The sequence below is a fragment of the Glarea lozoyensis genome, assembly GCF_000409485.1.
Source record: "Glarea lozoyensis ATCC 20868 chromosome Unknown GLAREA15, whole genome shotgun sequence".
Classification (NCBI taxonomy): Eukaryota; Fungi; Ascomycota; class Leotiomycetes; order Helotiales; family Helotiaceae; genus Glarea; species Glarea lozoyensis.
The window spans coordinates 1,812,593-1,834,989 of record NW_007360989.1 but is presented as its reverse complement, the minus strand read 5'-3'; the positions used below and the strand labels follow the sequence as shown (position 1 = coordinate 1,834,989).

At 46.6% G+C, this 22,397-nt stretch overlaps 8 protein-coding genes across 8 annotated transcripts; 2 read left to right on the top strand and 6 right to left on the bottom strand.

Moving 5' to 3' along the window:
* Positions 1-465: 465 nt before the first annotated feature.
* Positions 466-1,763, bottom strand: GLAREA_06415 (uncharacterized protein; the record flags this gene model as incomplete). Its single annotated transcript, XM_008081828.1, has 4 exons — positions 466-823; positions 876-1,147; positions 1,202-1,462; positions 1,515-1,763. The coding sequence occupies 4 exons, from the start codon at positions 1,761-1,763 to the stop codon at positions 466-468; spliced, it is 1,140 nt and encodes a 379-aa protein (XP_008080019.1).
* Positions 1,764-3,573: 1,810 nt separating this feature from the next.
* Positions 3,574-5,027, bottom strand: GLAREA_06414 (uncharacterized protein; the record flags this gene model as incomplete). The annotated part of the gene is made up of 4 exons (XM_008081827.1): positions 3,574-3,876; positions 4,037-4,307; positions 4,357-4,948; positions 5,000-5,027. 4 exons carry the CDS (start codon positions 5,025-5,027, stop codon positions 3,574-3,576), a joined length of 1,194 nt encoding a protein of 397 aa, XP_008080018.1.
* Positions 5,028-6,291: 1,264 nt separating this feature from the next.
* On the top strand, positions 6,292-7,630 carry GLAREA_06413 (uncharacterized protein; the record flags this gene model as incomplete). The annotated part of the gene is made up of 2 exons (XM_008081826.1): positions 6,292-7,051; positions 7,101-7,630. 2 exons carry the CDS (start codon positions 6,292-6,294, stop codon positions 7,628-7,630), a joined length of 1,290 nt encoding a protein of 429 aa, XP_008080017.1.
* Positions 7,631-7,797: 167 nt separating this feature from the next.
* GLAREA_06412 (uncharacterized protein) lies at positions 7,798-10,040 on the bottom strand (the record flags this gene model as incomplete). Its single annotated transcript, XM_008081825.1, has 2 exons — positions 7,798-9,581; positions 9,629-10,040. 2 exons carry the CDS (start codon positions 10,038-10,040, stop codon positions 7,798-7,800), a joined length of 2,196 nt encoding a protein of 731 aa, XP_008080016.1.
* A 460-nt stretch (positions 10,041-10,500) lies between these two features.
* Positions 10,501-11,058, bottom strand: GLAREA_06411 (uncharacterized protein; the record flags this gene model as incomplete). Its single annotated transcript, XM_008081824.1, has 2 exons — positions 10,501-10,865; positions 10,923-11,058. 2 exons carry the CDS (start codon positions 11,056-11,058, stop codon positions 10,501-10,503), a joined length of 501 nt encoding a protein of 166 aa, XP_008080015.1.
* A 1,380-nt stretch (positions 11,059-12,438) lies between these two features.
* GLAREA_06410 (Creatinase/aminopeptidase) lies at positions 12,439-15,804 on the bottom strand (the record flags this gene model as incomplete). Its single annotated transcript, XM_008081823.1, has 6 exons — positions 12,439-13,538; positions 13,590-15,039; positions 15,086-15,241; positions 15,292-15,413; positions 15,461-15,545; positions 15,628-15,804. The coding sequence occupies 6 exons, from the start codon at positions 15,802-15,804 to the stop codon at positions 12,439-12,441; spliced, it is 3,090 nt and encodes a 1,029-aa protein (XP_008080014.1).
* A 1,114-nt stretch (positions 15,805-16,918) lies between these two features.
* Positions 16,919-18,958, bottom strand: GLAREA_06409 (Aldolase; the record flags this gene model as incomplete). The annotated part of the gene is made up of 1 exon (XM_008081822.1): positions 16,919-18,958. One exon carries the CDS (start codon positions 18,956-18,958, stop codon positions 16,919-16,921), a length of 2,040 nt encoding a protein of 679 aa, XP_008080013.1.
* Positions 18,959-19,947: 989 nt separating this feature from the next.
* Positions 19,948-20,139, top strand: GLAREA_06408 (uncharacterized protein; the record flags this gene model as incomplete). The annotated part of the gene is made up of 1 exon (XM_008081821.1): positions 19,948-20,139. The coding sequence occupies one exon, from the start codon at positions 19,948-19,950 to the stop codon at positions 20,137-20,139; it is 192 nt and encodes a 63-aa protein (XP_008080012.1).
* Positions 20,140-22,397: the final 2,258 nt, after the last annotated feature.

Here is a 22,397-nt window from a genome sequence, read left to right as displayed (position 1 = left end):
ATTACGTATTACTTACGACACATATTAGGCAGTGGCACGATGCTCTGTTCTCCTCCACCTTATTCAAACCAGAAGAGCCTTCTATCGGACCCCAGTTTCAACAAAAAAGACATCCATAAAGGACATTCGCATAAACAGCAGGCTATATAAAGGTTTCAAGAGACCAACACAATCTGGAATTTGTCACATATGCTCTGCGGCGCTCTGCGAATCGCAAGATCTTGCTGCTTAATTGGGGAGAAAGTATCAAATCTTCGAAAGAGCCATTGATCTAGCATCTTGTTTCTTTGAAACTATAATTATAATTATCAAATCCAGGGAATCTATACACGGAAATCATGGTCCTTTCCTTCCTTTCTACATCTTGCTGACGACATTGCACACCCCCTCCCAAATCAACATTAATGTCTTCAAAGACATCTCAACACCAAAAGATTGCCATATAGAAGCGTTCTACGCATTTTTTTATGGCTTAGCCTTTCCCTTCCCCTTTTTTGCCGCTGGTTTGGGGTCTGCTTTTGCCTTCGCTTTTGCCGCAGGTGTTGCTTTCGTTTTAGTCGCTTCTTTTGGTGATGCCTTAGCTACGACCTTCTTGTCTTTTTCTTCTACAGATGTTCCTGATTTGGTCTTCGAGGCTACTGGTTTGGTGGTCTTTGATTTGCCAGCCGCCGCCGGAGCTTTCTTCACGTCCTCGTCATCCTCAACCCCTCTTTCTTTGGATTTTGCTTTTGCTGTAGCGGTTGACTTGTCTTTCTTTGGCTTCTCGACTTGAGCTGGTTTGGATTTCTCTGCGGGTGGTTTTCCATTTTTCCAACCGGGTTTCCTGTTACAGTTAATATGGCTTTTAGCGGGTTGTTCGAGATAGAGTTGCGTACCTATTGCCTTCAGCATCGTAACCATCTCTAATCTGATCTTCGTCATTCTCGTCCTCCTCATCCTCCTCTTCTTCCACCTTATCGTCGTCGTCTTCTTGTTCCTCGCCGTCTTCTTCTTCACCGTCTTCATCCTCTTCTTCATCGTTGTTCTCTCCATCTTCGTCGTCTTCACTATTATTATCGTCTTCACTTTTCCCATCGTCTTCATCATCGTCCTCTATTTCATTGCCCTGAGAACCGTATTGCTTCTCTTCATCATCGTCATCCTCATTCTGTATTATAAAGTCAGTACTAAGGTTTCGATTTCCCGAGTCTAGTGTGCATACCTCTGTTTCCTCGCCCTCCTCCTCGTCGCCAGTCTCTTCCTCTCCATCTTCATCTTCATCTTCATCACCGTCCTGGTCAGTACCGGCTTCCGATTTTCCATCATCAGCGTCTCCCTCTTCGTCGTCAGACTTTTCGCCATCTTCTTCCTCATCGTCGTTTTTATTTTCATCACCATCCTCGTCATCTTCGTCATCCTGATCGTCCTCGTCGTCATTGTTTTCACTATCTTCATCCTCTCCTTCATCGTCTTCTTCACCCTCCTGTGCAGTGTTAGTTCTCAGAATTACTGTCTAAGCTAGTAATCAAACAAACCTCCTCCTGCCCATCTTCGTCGTCATCCTCCTCGTCGTTATCTTGCTCATCATCATCGTCTTCTCCATCTTCATCTTCTTTCCCCTCTTCCTGCTCGGGCTGTGGTTCCGGTTCCGGTTCCGCCGTCTTTTGCTTTCCCTTTGTATTCTTTTTCGGATCTTTTCCTTGAGCTATCGTCTGCTTTTCTTCTGGCTCTTCTTGCGACGTCTCTGCTTTCGCAGTTGATTTCTTACTCGTTTTTGGAGGCATCTTGTTGGCAACTGACTACGTTGAAGACTCGGTTCTGAACTTGTTGCTCTTGTGATTTAGATGTGCAGTGGCTTAGGAGATGACAATGAAAGGATGTTGTGATGTATTGAATAATAGATTCTAGAAGCCTGAGCCGTCTTTATGAACAAAACTTACTTACCTTACCACCCCACCGACCTACCATCTCCAAAGTGGCAACCTCATTGCCAAGATTCAGCCCCATCTCATAGCATAGCAAAAGGTAGTCAGTAACGTACGCCCCATCGCCTTTACGCGCTCTATTTTCATCTTTCCACTCTATCAGCAGACGACGTTCACAAAAGCTTCATATTCCTAGGGCTGAATTCATCGTAATCTTCAATGCCACAGACTCGGGTATGCGCAACGGGTATGTTCACTGCTCATTCAGCACGTGGATATGGCAGGGTTGGCAATAACCGAGTGCTCAGCTCGGTAATGGGGACTCATGTCAGCAAATGGGCATTGCCTCGATCGGCTTTCTTGCTTAGGTAGCGGCGGTGAGTATTTGTCAGCGGGTATATGGAGTTTCGCGGTCTTGTGATAGACTATGGATTTGTTGAATTTGTGTTTGGTTTGTTTGTTTGTTGGCTTTGAGGCTCAGATGTCTTCTATTTTTGCTGATACACTCTTTGACAATCTGTAATTCGACATTCAGATACTTTTCTCTCTAGTAACACTCTCAGGTCGGTTGATGATGAATATTTTAGCAATCGAATAATTCATTGGATGTATTAAACCTTCTAGGAAGTCCAGGGGGAGTGACATGTTAAAATTGCCTATGAGCACTGTCAACAGAACCTTTTCGTCATGTACTCAATTTTGTATTGTTTAGATCATTGCGACAAGAATGCTACACCGCCCACGAGACCAAGGAAATTTCTCTTATACTCAAGTGCTCTGCTTTTGGTTCTCTTAAGTCACCTCTAAACTCGCTCTTACATATCAAACTATATCCTACGATTTTCTAATTTTACCAGAATCATGTTGTACCCAGAATCCGCGCTTCAATAATCAACATATATTTCATTACAGAACTAAAAAAGTTTTACTTAAAAATCTAGTTCTGTTCTGCCTACAATTTAGCAAATCATGCCAAAAACTTACATGTTCATTTTCCTCGAGTTAACAAAAAGCATCTTCTTGCCTCAAATCGCTCCTAGGTTGTATTGTAATTTATAGAATGTAGCAAGAGCTTTTTGGACTCTGTGAGGGCACGTAAAGTTTCTCGAAGGATCTAAGACTATATCGAATGAAAGTTGTTAAGTGTTCATCTTCTCTAAATCCTGGAACTGGGAAACATAAATTAGGTAGATGTTAAAGTTTTCTCGAGAAATCGAGGTAGGCTGATAGCTCTAAGACAATATGCTACTACTTGAGAACATACTCTATTTCAGACATTGTTTGCTCTTTAGTAAGTAACAACTAATTCGAATTTCTATATTTTCAGCCAGCTACTATAGGATCTATCGCGTTAATAAGAGCTCTTAAAAACTTAAATAGACTTACGTGCGTTTTATACTCTATTAGATAAGACGTAGCCTAGTGTTTTACTATCTTTAAAATCCCTTATCGAACACGAAAAGTTAAATCTACTTTTTTATCTTTTACAATATAGATTTAAGAACGTAAAGACTTATAATTCTAAGAGCTAACAATCTATACCCTATATATTCAATCTAATCCTCCTAGAAACGCCCCTCTATCTAACAGTATCCGAATCTAAAAAACCCTTCCCCCTAAGCCTCAAGATCCCAGTACCCCTTCGTTAAAAGACACAACTACCTCTACTTTACTGCTCCTCCTCTTCCTCTTCCTCGTCATCTTTACTCTTCTTGCCTTTCTTTCCACCCTTTGATTTAGGGTTTTCTTCCTCCTCATCCTCTTCTTCTGGGCCTTTGTCACCGTCGCCTTCCTCTTCCTCACCATCTTCGGCATCCTCTTCTTCACCTTCACCTTCTTCCTCTTCATCGCCGGCTCCCTCTTCCTCCCCGGCTTCCTCTCCCTCTCCCTCCTCATCCTCTCCTTCCTCGTCTCCTTCATCGGCATCTTTATCTTCTTCACCCTCTTCTTCTTCGTCATCTGCCTCTTTGTCCTATATGTGTGTTAGTCTCGAGACAGATATAGATATCTTATAGAGTGCAATTTTTTAAGTGCGATAAATCGCATTAGAAACTTGGAACACAGGGGATCAATGGGCACTTGCCCTCCGTTCGCTTAAATGTTCCAATAGTTAGGGGATTAGTATCACTTACTTCTTCTTCGTCTTCAGCTCCTTCCTCTTCCTCTCCTTCACCCTCACCCTCTTCTTCTCCTTCTGCCCCATCCTCTTCATCACCCTCATCTTTTTCATCACCCCCTTCTTCTTCGTCACCCTCTTCTCCCTCATCACCCTCTTCTTCATCCTCGCCACCCGCTTCATCCTCCTCCTCATCGTCCTCTTCCCCCTTCGACTTAATAGTCTTCGGCGCCGTCCTAACCGGAATCTCCTTATCTTCCCTCTCACCCTCCTCAATCTGTCCCTTCCTATCCAACTATCAGCAAGTCCCCTCAAAGAAAACAAAACACAACATACTCATCAAGCTTCACATCCGCCTCCCCCTCCAACTGTTTCTCATTATCCGCAACGGCCAACGCCTCCGCATCCTTCGCCGCCTTCGCAGCATCATCGACAACCTTCTTCTGAGCCTCAATTTCCGCCTGTTTCGCCTTGATCTCATCGGGATTGAGCTTCTTCTGTGCCGTCTCGAAATGCACATGATAATTCACATCCTTCCAACTCTTATCGCTCCCCCACCAACCCCACGCATCCAACTCCCATCGACCCCGTCTCAGATACTTGCCAGTCTCAAAAACATAGACCTGAAAATTGGCGTATTTGCCAGGCGAGATCTCGACGTCGATGAGATCCATGGGCAGGATTCGGCCTTGTAGGTCTTGGAAATCGTCTTTGTCTTGGTCAGTGCAGACGACGATGTTGAATTGGGAAAGGGTGGCGTCTCTGATGATAGCGACGGAATTCTCTATGAAGCTTTTTCGGATGTTGAATTCGTTGTCGTCTTTACGGTCGGCTTCTTTGACTTTGGCGGCTTGGTCGCGGAAGATGTCCATGAGTTTGGATGCACCCTCCGCGATTTGGACTACGGATTCCGTCGCTTCACCCAAGCCTGCTTTCTTGTTAAAATCGGTTTAGAGGTATATTCAAGGGGAAAACGTACCCTTGATTACCATCAATGGTTGTCCCATCTTGTCTGGAGGTTAAAACTTGATGTAAGGAAAACTTGATACAAGGAAAACAAAGAATGAAAATTTGGTGATAAGAAATTTTACTTGATATAGTAGAATCAAATAAGTAACATGTCTTTCGAAAATCAGAGAAACGGAGACTCAGGACTACATTGATATACCCCGAAATTACGAATCTAGATTCGTTATCATTCTTGCCCCCAATCCCTCGGTGACAATAAGCTATCAATAGCTGAACTCCCTTTACGACTCACAAGTACCATATCGCCTTGCTTACCTCACTTGCCGGAGATACGCGTAGACGCATTGATGAAGAGGCAGTGTGGAATACTCGATAGCCAAGCAACAAAAACAACATTCCCAAAAGCTTGATAGTGGGAACAGCTGAACTTAATAAAAGCTTGGCAATCTGCAACGGGTAAGCGGTATGCGTGTAGAACGTATGAGCGGGAATGCATCTCACCTCGAGGGATCCACAAATTGTGTTTCTTACGCTAGAGGCTGAGTGTAAGCGGGGTATCAAATGCTTATCATAATGCTTAGATGTTGAGGGAATGTGTTTGTGGCATTGAGGACGTTTCGAGTGTGACTTGCTTGGATAAGCGGGATATGATAACTTCGGCTATGCAGTGAGGTCCATAATGCCGGGTATCTGACATGCGAGGCAATTTGAATAACTGCATGGTTTTCTTCACATCGACCCTCAACTCAAACTCCGGATCGCCATTCATATCCCAATAACAGATTAAACGAGATGTTGGTCAGCTCTAGCAAGCAGGGGACGGAGAAGCGTAAATTATCATGAAGAAAGCTTTTAGGCTTTCCACTGATAATGGCTACTAATATTAGCTCCTTAGACCTCACTGCCGCTTTGCAACTGAATCAGTATTGTTCCGAAATTGAATAGCCGTGCTCTAAGCGTCCCATAGAAGGTGACTAACAAACATTCGACAACATGAAAGCACAGTAAGACGTCAATCATCGTCTCGGCGTCGGCACTCAGCCACAAAACTACTAGCTTCTCGCCACAAAAGATTCCAATTAAGGTCAACTTAAAATGAGAGGGTCACTAGTCAAATTCAGACCAGAGCAACCTAAGCCCGATTCTTCATAAATTCTGAAGCAGCCGCAAGAAAGCCGCTTGACCATCATTTCAAGGACACAGCACGGGCCTCTTATATTCCTTAACCGGTCTTACATCCCCTCAAATCCTGTACGTTCAAAAATTGACCACTGATCCCATATATCTAAACCCTTACCCGCCATGTCTACAGACTCGAACAAAATCAACAAAGAGACTGGACTTAAGAAGTTCCTTCTCGATCCAAAGTCAGGCGTCAATAGTGTTCGAACCTACTTGAGCGACAGCATTGCACCAGAGCAGAGCAACGAGCAGAATACGAAATTTGGGCCTCAAACAAACAACTGGAATCAAGGTCAAATCGCAGATAACAGTGGCCACCTTGGCCCGAATATGAACAACGGACAAGCACCATTGAATCAATCATTTGGTACGCCTAGACCGACTTCGGCAGCATCATATCATCCAGATCAGTTAGCGCAACATCCACAACAGCAGCATAATCAGAACTACCAGGCATATCCGTCAAAACCAGAGGATCGATCTGCTTCATCGAAAATTGGAAATTTCGTTTCGAACATTCTTGACTTTCCAAGCCAACCAGAGCCCAGCAATCCAGTCTCTCCTCCAATGGCGCCTACTCCAGTTCATCCAGCAGGGCAATTCTTGCCGCCATTTGCTCAGCAAGAGCAAGCTCCTTACCCAGCTCCTTCCCATTCGGTCTTGTATCCTTCGACAAGTTCCTTGTCTCAACACTTTGCAGGCGCAAGTATTGGAGGAGGGTCGGTTGATATGAATCAGCAAAACAATCAAGGACAATCTCTCGCACCGCCGCCAGAAGACATGAACAGTGCTACGGGTCCCGTACCAGCACCAAGATTATATCATCGTATGATCTTGGAGTTTGAGACACTGAAGAACATCTTTTATGCTGCCCGAATCCGTAAGAAACCTGAAACCATAAAAGAAGACGAAGGCTAACAAACAAACAGAAACTTATCACCACGATCTCATCCCCGTAGTCGCGAAACTCAAGGCACTTGCCCGCGAGATCTGGAATCTACGCTACGTTCGCAGTTCCGAGTTCAACTACCCAGAGGCCGCTCATCAACCCATCATAATATTCTGGAAAGAGCAGTTTGAGCAATGGTCCGACACATTGGAGGATATGCACGACCCAATTTTGGTTCAGCGACTAGCACAGGTAGATGCTGAGAACGATTATCCGCGACTCGCTGGTCTAGCGATGACCTTTGCGGCACCAGTAGCCACATATGCTCAACCAGTTAATGCCATTGCTCCCGTAGCTGGTGCCGTTGCGCCAGTTGCTGCTGCTGTCGAACCTGCTGCCGCCGCCGCTCCAGTGAAGAAGACTGTGAAGAAGGCCGTTGCTCCCGCTGCCGATGGAGAGGCTGCTCCCGTGGTCAAGAAGAAGGTTGTGAAGAAAGCAGCGGCTGTTGATGGGGAAGCAGCGCCAGTCAAGAAGAAGGTCGTCAAGAAGAAGGTGGCTGCGGCCGAGTAAGGGAACCGGGCGTCTCTTGCATTTCTTTTTAGGGGGAATGGAGTTTTGGGTAGTCTAGCCGATATTGAGTAATGAAGATTATTTCACACATTCGTGCCACTTATCGTGAAGCTCGCCTTGGGAACTGTGGCTTAGGTAATCGTCCATGGCAACACACCAAGCCCCATCTACACAATAGTAACAGTAGTCTTCTTGACTTTCGACTTCTCAATTTCCTCAAACGCTTGATTTTCCAAAACCATGAACGCATAGGAGTCCGGTCCGACCTCATCTTCTTTCGGCAATTGGTGCTTTCTCACGCTCACATTTCCGATACGTCGATATTCATCTTGCTTGTTGCCGGTGGATTCCAACAGCAAGAAGTCTGAACCAGGAAGGCCACTGCCAGGTGATTTTTTCCAGCGTATGATCTCAAATGCCCCATAACTTTGCTCAGGATGGGGCTTGTGACTTTGGTACCACTCGTAAACGGTAACATCAACAGCCCTTACGCTGTTGTATACGATTCTTTCAAACGATGTCAACTTCGGGAGGTTCGCGGGCTCTTCAGGGAACTGGTCGTTCAGTGACCAAACTGGAGGCATAAGCTTGATTGGGAAAAGCCGGCCACGCATCTTTAAATGCCCACTAATAGTTTGGCCAAATGGATCATCGCCTTTCGTGACGACCTGTACGTCAATGACTGCGGCCACACTGAGCGTTGAATTTACCAAAGCATCTCGAATTTTCCATGTCACAGACATTGCAGACGGACCACCCAGGATACTAGCCCAGCTCCATGACGGTGCTAAGTATTCTGATGGAATGGTCGGATCAAATCGAGAGGACCAGTCTGTAAGATGTCTAGGATTTCGGATCCACATGAGACTAGGTATCAGATCCTTTTTCCAATGTCCCGCAAGATACTCATCTTTTAGTATTGGCTGAAAAGCTCGGGCTAGTCCAGACAATGCTGGCAGTATATCGAAATCTTTCGTGAGGGAACGTGTCATGTATTGTTCTACTATTTCCCACCACTTGTCATAAGGGCTCTCGATATTCAGTGATTTCCACCATTCTTCCGTCCTGGGTGCCCGTATATGGAGTCGTTCGAGGGCTGTAGGCTTTTTCTTTGAAACCTCCTGATATGCTGCCCGAAGCATCTGCTGAATGAAGCTTTTCGATCTGTACTCCTGGGTTGGTTGAGTGATTCGTCCTCCCTCATCAGCTTGATGCTCCGAACACTCCCACATCATTTGTTGCTGTCCAAACGAGAGTGTTCGTGGGGCCAGCAACCCTTCCTGTAATGTCCATCCCCGCTTCTGTAAAGCACTCGTCTGCAAAGAGTGATCCCAGAGTTCCGAGCCTGATCGGAGATACACCTTTGCGGGTTTACCCTCTGACTTCCATTCGACGCCGACCTTCGACATTCCAAGTTGCCGAGTCGAAAAAATCCCACTTTGAGTCGATGGCGAATTCGCTGCTGAGATGGTGACGATAGCCCCGCTGTAGACTTCTCGCATTTTCGATGCTTCGGCTACCCAGTCCTCGCGGGAGTCTTGTTTGATACACAACGCGTCTATCCATATATACTTGACACCGAGTGCACGAGTGATGAGAATAGCATCTCCAAGTGTTCTGGGGTACTTTTCCAAGGGAATTCCAGCTTTTAGGTCGGCAATAGTGGAATCATTATGGATGAAGACCGAATCTCCTCCCCAGCAGTAGCTTAAAGCAATCCAGGTTCCGACTCTACCTCCTGTGGTAATAAGCTTGGGAGGAGTATCCTCGTCTCCAACATGAATGATTCTAGTTGGCATAGGTTTTTCGATGTCTGCTTGCATGCTACACTTTGTATGCTCTTTCAAGCATGTATCAAGCCACTTGGCAGCAACAGCTAGACACCTCTTCGAAGCCGGATCTTCATAAATCGACCGCCCTAATAGATCAAACCCATCGCATGGCAGTTCATCTGGAATGCATCAGAGCTAAAACCTAGTGACTCTGAGTGAAGTATACCTCGATCGGCAAATGGTTCAAAGGTGGCCAGCGTACGAGCAGTTCCATTCAGCGTTTTCTGTGTCAGAATTACATATGGTGTCCCTTGTCTTGATGCAATCCAGCCACTGCATCCCAAATAAACTTCTCCTTGGAAAGTCTTGTGCAACCATTCTTCAGTGAAGTCAGGCTTGTCTAGAGTTTTAATCCACGTGACCCAAAACAGATTACAGAGCCCACAGCCTTGCTCTGCAGAGTGCTTGAGTGTGACGATACTATCGTGAAGTTGATGGAAGAATGGAATTGGTGGTTTGTAATCATTGGTATCAGTATAAAGGCGGTCTGTAAGCCCAGTATATTGAGTGTCTTGACGAGCCGATTCGAAAAGTAAGGATCGAATATCGAACGCTTCACACGACTTGCAAATAGGCATCGTGAGACATAAGTTGATCGTATAAGAGGTTGGAACATTGATGTTGAGATGTGAAAAGAATCTGGGAATGGGACGCGACGTGAGATGCGAGGTCAGGTCCTGCACAATCGCTCCAATTCTCGGACCTTTTCGGAAGCATATCGGACACATCCTCAACGTCCGACAACGACATAAGATCAACAATAGAACCATTATCACTGACACATACGCCATCACGAATTCCGTTTCAGACAACTTATATTGAAAAATCAACAACTTTTATCTAAACCTCAAATCTTCTATCCCACCATCTAATCTCAACAGCTCTTTTCATCTATACTCTGCTTTTCATTCAAAAAAATTTCCTCGGATCCCATTCAATTCCACAAACTCCAAGATCCATTTCGCTGGTACTTTCCCGTAATCGAGATGAATATCTAACGCGCGGCAACTTTGATATGACGAATCGCATTATCAAAACTCATAATCCTATCCCGATTCTATCAAGCAAACCGTCAGTACACTCGAGATAAAATTTGAGGACATCGGTAAAACCTGCCTTCTTTGGTCCCTCTTTCTTGATCTTCGAGCCATTATTCTTCACCTCCTCCTTGACATCCAACTCATAATCCAAAATATCCTCCTCATCACAGACTTCATTCCCCATCTTCTTGACCTCGATAGGCTTAGGTGGACACATCTTCGAGTAGACCCAATTCGGCAACACCATTCCAACAGCAATGACGACAAAAAAAGCCAGATTGAAAGTGTATGCCAGGACCAAGACGGCGGCATATCCAGCGGTGAAAACATTTACGGTGATGTCGTTGAGGATTGAAACGAGGACTAGGCGAAGTGTTAGTAGGGCTGTTGAGACTCAGGGATGGAGTGGATGGTACTTACTGGATGTCATACTTGGAGCTGGAACTACCTTCGAAAACTCTGGGATTCTGACAGGATTGGTAGGTTTTACTCTAGGAGTTGCCTCTGTATCGAGATAGGTGACTGAAGTGGTTTGTGTCATGGTTGCATGAGGCATTTTCGGACCTTATATGAGGAAATTGACCGATTGAGTATCAAATTTCGTTGCAATGCTTAGAGTCGATCAACACCGTTCCTCTCCTCTCTTTCTGCAGCAAAAGTGTCCAAGCATGCAAAAGTTCCGTCTCCCTCCCAACAAAAACACGCACTTAAAGCTTTCCCGGTCCTAAGTTTTTCCTATCTGTGCTTTGGCTCAGAGTTTTCATAAGTATCAAGACATTCACTTAGCAGCTTCGGACGAGACATATCATTCTGGCACGTTCGATCTGCAGGCATCTGCCCATCACACCATGGAGAAGAGATGATCTGCTCAGATATCAAATGGTTTGTAGCATTAATCTGGCATACAATCTGAACTTCAGGTGTTTAGAACAACAGTTGGGCTGCGGGACCCATGGCTTCTGGTGGCCGCGTTTTGTGTAACACTTCACATATTAATTTGGAGCGGGTAAATATATAATTCTGATGACCAGAAAAGTCTTATCAACCCTTTGCATGCCAAGAGATCCATCGGCTGGAGGATATCTAGTTAAGTTCGTACTTCATTATCGGACGTGCGTATTACAATGTAATAAAAGGAAATCCTCAAACATCATTCACAATTATCTATCTACTACATCAATATTCAAAAGTGCATGAGCAGTGAAACCAGGCACACCAAGAGTTGATAAAAAGCAAAGCCAAGATCCCCATCATCACATCTCCTCTTCTCTCAACCGATACCTTCCTAGTTATTTTAAAGCAACCCGCCCACTCATTTCCAAATTCCGTAAGACCAATTTCCACTACCCCCACAACCATCACGACAAACATTTTACCGCCTGAAACTTTTCAGGTAATTTACTACCTAGGTATCCATCCACCTTATTAAGCTGCACATATTTTAAACCCTCCACTCCAACACAAGCCTCCTACGTCTCCCCCCCTCCCCCCCTACCCATCCCATCTAATCCCCCCTCCATCCTCCCATTCACCTCTGTCAACTCCATCCCTCTTGGCGCCCAACAAAAAGACCAAACCCTAAGCCAACTACCGTTCACCTAGAATCCCCTGACAAGACCTTCGATCGAGCCTTTTCGAAAATCACAAATTTACTAGATGAATATCTCGCTTACATGTACTTAGTTAGTGCCTACTTCAGTAGCTCCCTGGATAATCAAGGGATTGTAATAAGCCAATACGGGCAGGTGATCGCAAAAAGGACATCAGTTAAAACATCTCATCTCACATACAAACACCTTGGAGAAAAACCACCGCTGAATCAATTTTCATACACCTAACCCCTATCATATCCTTCGCCCACGCATGTTTCCCCTTCCCCGTCAACCTAAATAATACACTCATCCAAACACACATACAAAAAAAGTCATCTCCCCAACTAATGCTTCCTCTTCTTAGCCGGCTTCTCCTCATCATCCAGCCCACCCTCGCGATCCTTCCTCTTCGCCTTCTCCTCCAACTGATCCCAATCCTCACCCTCAGACTCACCCTCATCACTCCCCGCACTACCCTCATCATCACTAGCATTACTATCGAAATCGCTGTCTTCATCACTGCTCTCTTCACTCGCCGCCAGCTCCTCATCGCTCATCTCAAACGCGGATTCCTCCGACTCATCTTCATCGTCGTCAGCGTCCGTTTCGTTAGATAAGAAACCCCAACCGCCATCGGCGAAGAAGGCGTGTGGGTCTGCGACGACGGTCTTCATGATCGTCGGCCAGTTGAGATTGAGTGGTCCTTCGGTGAATGGGATGTTGACGGAATCGAGCCACTCCTTGACGTTTTCTAGGGATTCGACGGGGATGGTGTTGATGTGTGCGGGGGTACGGGTGAAGTCTTTGAAGATGAATACCATATCGAAGTTTTTGAGACCGAATTGGACACGTTCGAGATGGGCGATTTCGATTTCCTCGAGTGTGATGACCATAAAAGGTGGCTCAGTGAGTTGAACCAAACAATCAGTCGAAGGCTGACAGAAGACATTGGATCGATTTGGTACACCGTTAAAGCCAAGCTCGCGGAATGGAACATCAACGTCAACATTCTCGCTTCTTCCAGCTTCAGCAATCTTCTCGGCAAATGCCTTGAATTGGCGATCAAGCTCAGCTCGTCTTCTTCGCTCTTCCTGTTCCGCCTCAAATTCTTCTTCGTCGCCATATCTGTACTTGCGCTTGCGATTTCCCGTCTCATCGAACTGGATGTCGGTAGCTTCGCGATAAAATTGTACATCTTTCGTCTTCTTCTTTCCGATCAAAATTGGATCCTTCAGATGAACGTGAATGATGACGACGAGCTCGTGCTGACAAGGTTGGAAGAACAAATGTTTGACGTTGCTAAAGAGAATATCCACCCTTTGATTTGTGTTGACCGGTGATTGATATCTCAGACCGTTCTGATGAATCTCAACCTTACCAGCAATACGCTTACCATCCATGGCTGGACGTACGAAAACGTTATCGATGACAGGTGGTCTTCGGTCTACAAAAGGTTAGCAGTCGCACTCAAAACATTCCTTCTGCTCTAACTTACTTCTAATCTCAATCAATTTATCCTGCTCAACGACGTCCTCCATCTCTTTCTTCTCCTGTTCTCGCTTAACAGCATCCTTTTTCATATTACTGATCTGATTTGCAATATCTTGAAATCTATCACCGTCATGAGACCGGAAGGTAAGACTTCGAACGAAATGAGCAGAAGCATCCTCAAATGGTTGATCATCTTTTCTTCCCACACCCTGACCAGGTGATAAGAAATTGATTCGCAAGTAAGCGAAATCTCCTTCGTCACTTTTGCTCGCATTCTTGATAGTCTGGATATGAAATGGTACGGGACGGCCCATGATTGGAAGAATAATGGTCGCGTTCTTTTGATCCATAACGATAGCCAAATCTCGGACACGAGGTGGGAACTGATTGTCACGCTTATACGACTCGAATCGCTTGAACTTCTTGATTGTCGAGCCATTCTGGTTGCCAGTCGCCTCAGCAAAGCGCTTCTTTCCAGCTTCCTGGTTCTTCAACGCAAGCTCTTTTTGATGTTCACGTCGTCTCTGCTCCGCACCCTCATCGGCCTGGGTCGTCCGTTCAGCTCGAAGCTTTGTTTTCGTGATATTTTTGGTAGCGACGGCTCCAACAGTAGAGTCTTTCTTCGCCTTTTTGGGTGTTGGCTGAGCTTCCTCGTCATCCTTGAAAAAGAAAGAGGTCGCATCAAGATCAGATGGCGCATCCCCAGTAAATATGACCGCGTCGGCAGATGTAACACGAACCGTATCTGACAGAACCATAGAATATGTTTTGCTCTTTTTATCCTGTGGATTTGGATTCTCGATGTCGTTAAAACCAGTAGTAATGCAAAGCGTCATACCATCTTTCAAGGTACGTGTGCTTTTGGCGTTCAAGATCAATGTCGAATCTCGAGTCTCGATACCGATTCCAGCACCCACGTTCTTCAAGAAATGCTTCTCAAGTTCAGGTTTCTTCGCCTTCACCAGACCGACAGCTTTCGCATAGACATCCTTCGCATTGGCGCCATCTCTAATTTCCTTGATAACGGTACTATGGACGAGAAGTAACAATTTATAGTTGCTCTCCTGCGACTTATTCGGATCGACCAAATATGTTCGCGCAATCAAAGAGCAGTATGACTTGTAACGTAGACCCATCGAAGAAAGGATAACACCAGCATGGAGAACCTCATCGTCAGTTTGCGCATTCATTTTCAAATCGAACTTCCCACCACTCTGAACGATCGGTCCGTGTGTCCAGTCCAGCTGTGTAGGATCAAAATCTGAAGGCATTCGCGATTTGTTTGGGAGCTCGACGGATTTCCACCATTTCGTATCGTCCAGTTTACTGTCGATTCTGTTCGCCAAAGCACTATGCTTGACTTTCTTCTCTTCGTCCAGTACCGCAGACATTTCCTCGACGAAATATGGGTTCATAAGAGCTATGCAAGCTCGAGATGCAGTTCTCATTGCTCGCTGAAACCAGTTAGCCTGAATCCCTTAACGTTGCAGATAGCCCTACCAATTCATTCTCATCCTTAACAGCCAACGCCGCCCCCGAAAGCGCAGACGAAATATCAACCTGTTCCAAATCGCCCGAAACGCCCTCAAACACCTTTTTCCACTCATCAACAAATGGCCCACTGGAAGTATCCTTCGTGAGCACGCCAACTTTTTTCTACCACAAATCAGTTTCCTTCCGAAACCCATCTTCAGAATATGACTCACCCCCGCAGATTTCATCTGACTCGCAATCTTCTGAAAAAGCTTCTCATTGCCCTCGGCATCTTTCCCACGTACCAGAACCTCAAGCGGGATCTTCCCACCCTTTAACGGTTCCAAATGTTTCGCTATCACCCATCAGCTGCAGCCTAAACTATCGTGTGGGAGCGCATACCTTTTTTCGCCGTCGTGACGATCCATAATCCCTCGAGCGTGAACAAAAAAAGCGTAGCCGGGAATTCATAACCCAACAACCAGAACTACACAATCATCAGTCGCAATCCTCACCATCCCCTTCCCTCTCCCTCCATTCCCTCATCCCAAGCTAAGCATTGCACTCACATGAATAGCATTCCCCTTCATAAACTGCGCACTATCCTCCGTCTTGCCCATAAGAACCAGCACGCTCGACACGCCGCCAAACATCGCGTCGCCACTCCTCTTGTCCGCTTTCCACGCCGCAATGAAGTGGCTCAGCCGCTCCTGGAAGAGCTGTTTGTCGATTTTGATCTCTGCCATGGTGGTGGTGGATGCGCGATGCGGGTGGCAGAGATGGGATGGGGAGGTGACGTTGAGGGAGGTGGTGAGGAGACGCGATGCGCGCCGAAGAATCTTAGATTGATTTGCGTGATTGGTGCGTGTGCGTGGCCGAAGGGTGCGTGATAAAAAGCGGGAGGTTTTGGGTTGCCGTAGGAGGAATAGGTGAAGTGAGGATGGACTATGAGCGCGATATAATTCGTGATAAAATACAAACAAACAGATCTTAAGAACCCCGAAAGTTTTCTCAGATAAAACTCGGCTTTCTTGAGTTTTGATTAATGTCTAGTGTAAGTTTCTCAGAGATAAGGTATATATTCGATATATCCGGACTCGTTGCTAATTGCATTAACCTCCAACTACCTACCTCCCTAGCTATATAAACCTGATTTTACTATCAAAATAAAGAAGAATTAACATTTAAACTTTATATTCTCAAAAACATTTTATAGTTCTAGGGTACAACTTAGACCCTATCATTTCCTTAACCCCCCCTCAAAAGTATAACATCTTACGATAAAAGCCATCCACTAACACAGGAATTCCACTATTTCAGATAACTAGTTCCCTATCTAATTACAGTTCAAACATAAAAAGACATACTTCCAGGAAATAAATCGATCAGTATGTTAACTTCTAACCCATAGGCCGTTACGTCTACTGTCATCTAGCCTAGAGAAAGAGAAAACATGATATTCTCTCCTAGAAATAAACATGCCAGACCACCTAAAGCCAAGAATCATCTAACCTCAACAGCTGTCATATGCCATACCTACCCTTACCAGAAAAGTTCACAAATAATTTTTCACAACCGAATTCTCAAAACCAAAGAGTAGATTTCCATAGATTCAGATCTATATACAAGCTTACCCAAAAGCATAAAACGCTCACCTCAAAAAACACCATCCATGTTACCCCCTCCCAATAAAAACGCCAGCCGTCAGGTGATAGCTATGCAAATCATTATCTCCATCTCTTCCCGTTAGATAGCTGAATTTCAGTATATCAATCATATGCCCAACGACAAATCTCCACCCAGCCCAACCAACCGCGCTTCATCATCTGAGTGCATCGCATACCCATCCCCTCCATCCATCTAATAGAGACCCCTCCCACTAGCCAACCTCACAAAGCTATACGGAACATTCTGGCCAACAAGTAACCTTAAAGTTTCCACCGTCGTAAACGCACTCGCATCCGCAACCCCATACGAAGTCCACCCGTTCTTCTCCGCGACAGCCAACGGATCCGTCGAGCGCGGTCCATTAGCCAGATCGACAAAGACCTTGCCCCTACCGCCGTTGCGCAAAGTGCCGCCGGGTGTTGCGCGACCATTGGTAGAGAAATGTCGGAGGAGAGGTTGCACGAGATGGGATTTCATGGGTGGTAAGCAGGAGATAATTGCAAAGGGGTGGTTGACGCGCTGGACGCTTTCGATGGAAGTGAATGGCTCGACATCGGCGGCGAGAGGGCCGCGGGCCTTGAAGCCGACCGTATATATTTTCCCGACGTTGAGAGATTTTAGGGCGAAGATAGCTGAGGCAGCGTCTTCGCCTGATGCAGAGAGGATAATGGCTGCTCGACCTTTGTAGGCTGACGGTGCGAAGTCTCGGGTGAGAGTCGCACGAATACCTTTCCACATGGCGTTGTCGCCCATAAATGTAGTCGCGGCTCCTTCACCTCGTACAACGATCGTGTCTACTGCGTTGATGGTTTTGGCCGCGTCTGACAAAATGGGAATAAATGGTAGGTTAGCCGAGAGGGGAGGGCTCAGATATGCGCCGCCAAAATCTGCCTGGAGACAAAACGATTCGACCGATCCTTTCGTTCCACGATCAACCGTAGCAAAGTTGTGGGGTAATCCAAGCTCGTTGAAGCATTTCTCGAAGAAAGCAGCTTGAGGCGTGGCTCGAAATGATCCGATTGCGTATATGTTCTTCTTGGGAAGCTGTCCCATGGTACTCAGTGCTCTGTTAATTTCGGCTGCAGAAAGTTGACCTGGAGCTGCCACGATAGGCAGTAATGGATGTGTGATAGGTGAGAAGACAGTATTGAAAGCTCGTGACATCTGTCCAAGTTGACCCATATTGACAGCCGATAAAGGTGGACCGTCGGGGTTGTTCGCTTTTATCTGTGACCTAAAGTATTCCAACTCATAATTTTCAGACACGCTACTGATGGTGGTGATCATCTTAACGATATCCCCATACTTCCGCGACTCTTGGAATATATCTTGAGCTTGAATTGAGGGCCATTTGAAGTTACCGGAAAAATCGTGAAATGCGGAAATGATTCGACTACTGCCTCTCTGTTCATACAAACGCCGACGAATGTGTTCTGGAAGCCATATCTCCACATCCACATATTCACAACCCCATTGTATCGCTCTATACAAGTACTGGTAATACAAATCGGGGTTATCCATCGGAAAGCGTCCATTTTCTCGGGTACACCTCGTGGTAAAGATGATGGGTAGTTCTGTCCGTTGACGTAGTAGCATCACTTGCTCGCCGACATAACTCAGACTTGGAACCGCACTGAACGTTCCATCGGGTAAGGTCTCCCTCAGTAAATCTACACGAATCTCGACCGCATCGGAGCCGACGGAAAGAATGTCAAGATTTGACAGGGCAGTCCGCACGTCAGGAAATGTGGTTGATATAAAATACGTTCTCGGTTTCGCTATCAGCGCTTCGTGGGGAGATATTTGGCCAAGCGTAAACGCAATGAAACGTGATAGATCTCTCCGGGAAAATGGTCGCTCGGTATATAAGAACTCGTAATCCGCGCTGGCTGACAGGTCGAGGTCTGGAGGCATTCCCAATGCCACACAATGAGCGTTGATAGCTACAACTAGCTGGCGATCTCTTGACAGAATGTCCCCCTTTGCATCCCCCGATGCGATTCCTATCACCGTTCCATGGTCCTCGGTTCCTACTGACGAAAATGTCGATGCCAGCCGGTATGGTTTTCCAAGTACTTCCGCGAAAACTTCTACAATCTTCTCTTGTCCTGGCCCGTATATAATCACCACTATCCGGGCGTCCCCCACACCAGCCTTTGTCCCATTTATGATCCCAGTTGCACTTTCTGGTCGAGTTGGCGTTGGGGAGGACTGATACAGCTTTGTTGCCATTTTCCCGGCAGGTCGCTAGATGAGTCGAGGTGTTGTACGGTTATAATGGTACCAGAGCACCGCGGTCTCTGTGGGAGCGGGATATATGTGAACTAAGGCGGGGTGTGGAAGAGCCGTGAAAAGAAACGCGCTCTGGCATGGCCAAACGCCAATACACTCAATCGGAAGATTTCCCTCCAGTGGTACAGCTGAGTGTTTGGGGCAGCTCTCTTTCCAACACAGCCGCAGATGGTCGACAGGTATTGTGAGGTTGACCGAGTCGATAACAGCTTAATTATCCAATTAAGCTCTGGGGTTCTTGCGTCCAACACCCAGGCGGCTGTCCTACCAAACTCTATGTGCTGCAGAAGATGGATTCTAAGTGGTTGAGATGCGTTCTTAAGGGTTCCAGGCTAACGGTGGTGGGTAGCCAGGCCAGGTAGTGGCAGGTATGCGGCGGAAACGTCGAACAGCGGTCCTGCGTGTTGCGCGTGTGCTGCAGATGATCACGGCGTATAAGACAATGTTTGCGCCCCCGTGGGATATCGTGGGAGAAGCAATGTTGGTAAAGAAGAAGGGCTTTCTGCTGCTGGGGGGAATTAAGGCAGATGTGCCGTGTGCAAGTCCCTGGCTAGGGGAAGGGGTGGTTCTGCTCACTCGCAGAGTGGTCCGTCCAGCAGAAGGTCGACAGCCGGGAGGACGTGATTGAAGGGCTTCGAAAAAATGTATTCTTCCAAACTTGCCGGTGGCCAGGGTGGTGAGGATGGGAACGATGGCTTGCTGGGAAGGCTGGAAAAATCAAAGGGGCGACGCCTGGCTTTTGGGAAACGGGAGAGTTTACCTGGTAAGGTCGCTGGTCGTTGGTCGCATAAGGAGGGGACTCCGCAGGAGGGTGAGTAGTGGATGCCTCGATTCCCGCTGTCTCCAGACGTGCAGATATCTGAAGCAGAAGTGTGAAGTACGAGTCTCCGTACGGCTCAAGTACCCGCGTACCTTCAAGGCGATCCCGAATGCAGTCGCAGGTTGACCAGGTCAAGACCAAACTTCGCCCAAGTCGTCGTGCTCTCTCGCGCTCACGCACCCTGACACCCCGCCATTCGAAGCTTACTGGAGCTGCGGCAGCCGTGAATGAGGGGGTGGAGGTGGCCGCCCAGCCAACGCCAATGACCTTCCGGTCCGAGAAGACGGGACGCCCAGTGTGAAGCTGCGTGGAGAAGACAATTGCTGCTGGGCAAGCTTAGCTTAGGAACATATCAGAAGCTCAAAGTCAACAAGTCAATAAACTTCCACCAATAACCACACATCGCCCTTTCTTGTCGTATTGCTTGTTCCATCAACCACGTTTTTACACCACTTTTGCAATTCCACGTATGAGATGCCGCGGAATGGAGCGCAAGAGGTCGATCTTTATTCATGCCCTCATGCGACATTCGATCTAGCCCCGGGGAATATCTCTGAAAACCGTCTCAATGTTTCTGGCCCACGACCATTGACTGGCACGCGCAAGGTCCCAGGTTTCGAGATTCCCCATATTGGTGCAGGGTCTACACGTCGCCGGAAGATTTTGCATTCAGCCTATTTGGATATCTGATTTATCAGGGAGACTATTTTCTTGTCGACGTTTGAAGGTAAAACTTCCTATGCGCTTGTCAAAGATTCAATAGCTAAGATCATGCCAAAGTTCATCCGATTCTCAAAAGAGTGGTAATTTTCTTGGTACTTGCCACTCTCTCTTCTACACCGACTTCTTCTGCAGGTAAATCTGGTACCTCGGTAGCACGAACGACAACAATCAAAGGGAAATTGATATCAACCTCAAGGACACGCGGAAAAATCTTTTACCTCGGTCAGTACATCTACATTAAGTTTAATGGCACGTTGCATCACTTTTAATATCTCCTCTGTGTAGAGAAATACGCCGTCTTGGACTCGGAATCGTCGCATTTCTTCCTATTTCCAAGAGCTTTGCAGCGCCGAGCAAGACATGGAAATTACACCGATATTTCAGAGTTCTCGAGGGAGGCGTGCTGCTCGTGTTCCCTTTCTGGTCACTATCAAGTATGCGGAACTCTGTGAAAGGTTTCATGTTCTGGTTTTTGGTCTGATTGCTTGTGGATTTGGCGCTTTTCCTTTCCATCCCATTTTTGGTCGACAAGCGATAGCAAGCGCTGTTCCTTCTTTTCCATCTCTTCGCTGTAGACTTTTGTTCTCGAACTATCTCTACCTCACACTTCCAGCTAGATTCATTTGCTCGTCTGTTTCCTCGTCTCCCCTCTGCGTTTTTGTTTGTTTTCGACGCCCAAGTGTCAATGGCTATCTGAATTCCTGGAAGCGGCCGGGAGTATCCAACGATAGCCGCAGTTCGACACTACTCCATACTTATTACCTCTTCATTCGAAGCATGCACCCCTTTGAGGACCCCTCGAAGCACTTGAAAGCATGTTGTAATGACCTGCATTCATCAACGTGGGCATTCGAGTCGCTCGGAGAGCCACCGCGGTCGAGTAGTCTAGAAGTTCTAGTCCGGAGCAGACGGAAGGACTTCATGAGAAATTTCCAGACAATCGTCACAGTTGAACGTGACCATCATTCGTGACAATCTAGGCCCTCGACGTGTACCTAAGTAGGTAAACCACGAGTGGATGATTCTTGCTGCTCTTCTCTCTACAGATTTAAACGGTGTTCATCATCAAGGGGCGTTGGTTGCAACTTCAGCATATTTCTTTCAACATATGAAATTCATGCTTCGGCCGAATTCCATCCATCCACTGTCTGAACGCGTCGTCATCGCCATCTCATTTCTAGCTCGGCGCAGAGGTTCTCCATCATTCTTGCATCAAACTCAAAACCCCACAAGAAAAAAGTTCGGGGTTTCCGCACAATCCGAGTCTGCTACGGCAAAACGGCCGGCTGGCGAGATTTTCAGACTCGGTTTGGGAGAACGATTCGTACTTTGTCAGTCCTGACAATCAAAAAAATGGGGAGCAAACAGACAACGAAACTCAAACAACCGAAAAAGGACCGCCACGGCTTCCATGGACCTTCGACAGCAGATTTTGTCAAGCCTCTCCCAGCCAAATTTCACTCACGTGTTTCTGGGAAGCTCAATGAAGCATGTTGATTCGTTGGAGAGTGAAATAACTGGGCCAGCAATGAGGCTCAAAAACTGGGCACAGAACGGGTAATTGCCGGTACCGACGCCGAGTCACGTTTCAAAAAGGGTCTTCCTTGCCACGAACGACCGACGTCATACCCATCTGGCACTTGCACCTCGATTTTGGTGCACCGTTTGTCGGGCCATGCTGACAAGTCGTCGCTACATGATTATTATCTCCGTTCTCATCAGAGATCGAGCCAACGGCTGAGCTGTTTGGTTCATCAAATGCACTCCATCCGGGGCCTTGGCCGATGCTTTTGTGCCGTCAAGCTTTGCCAAACAAAGTCAAGACGGTACACGCGG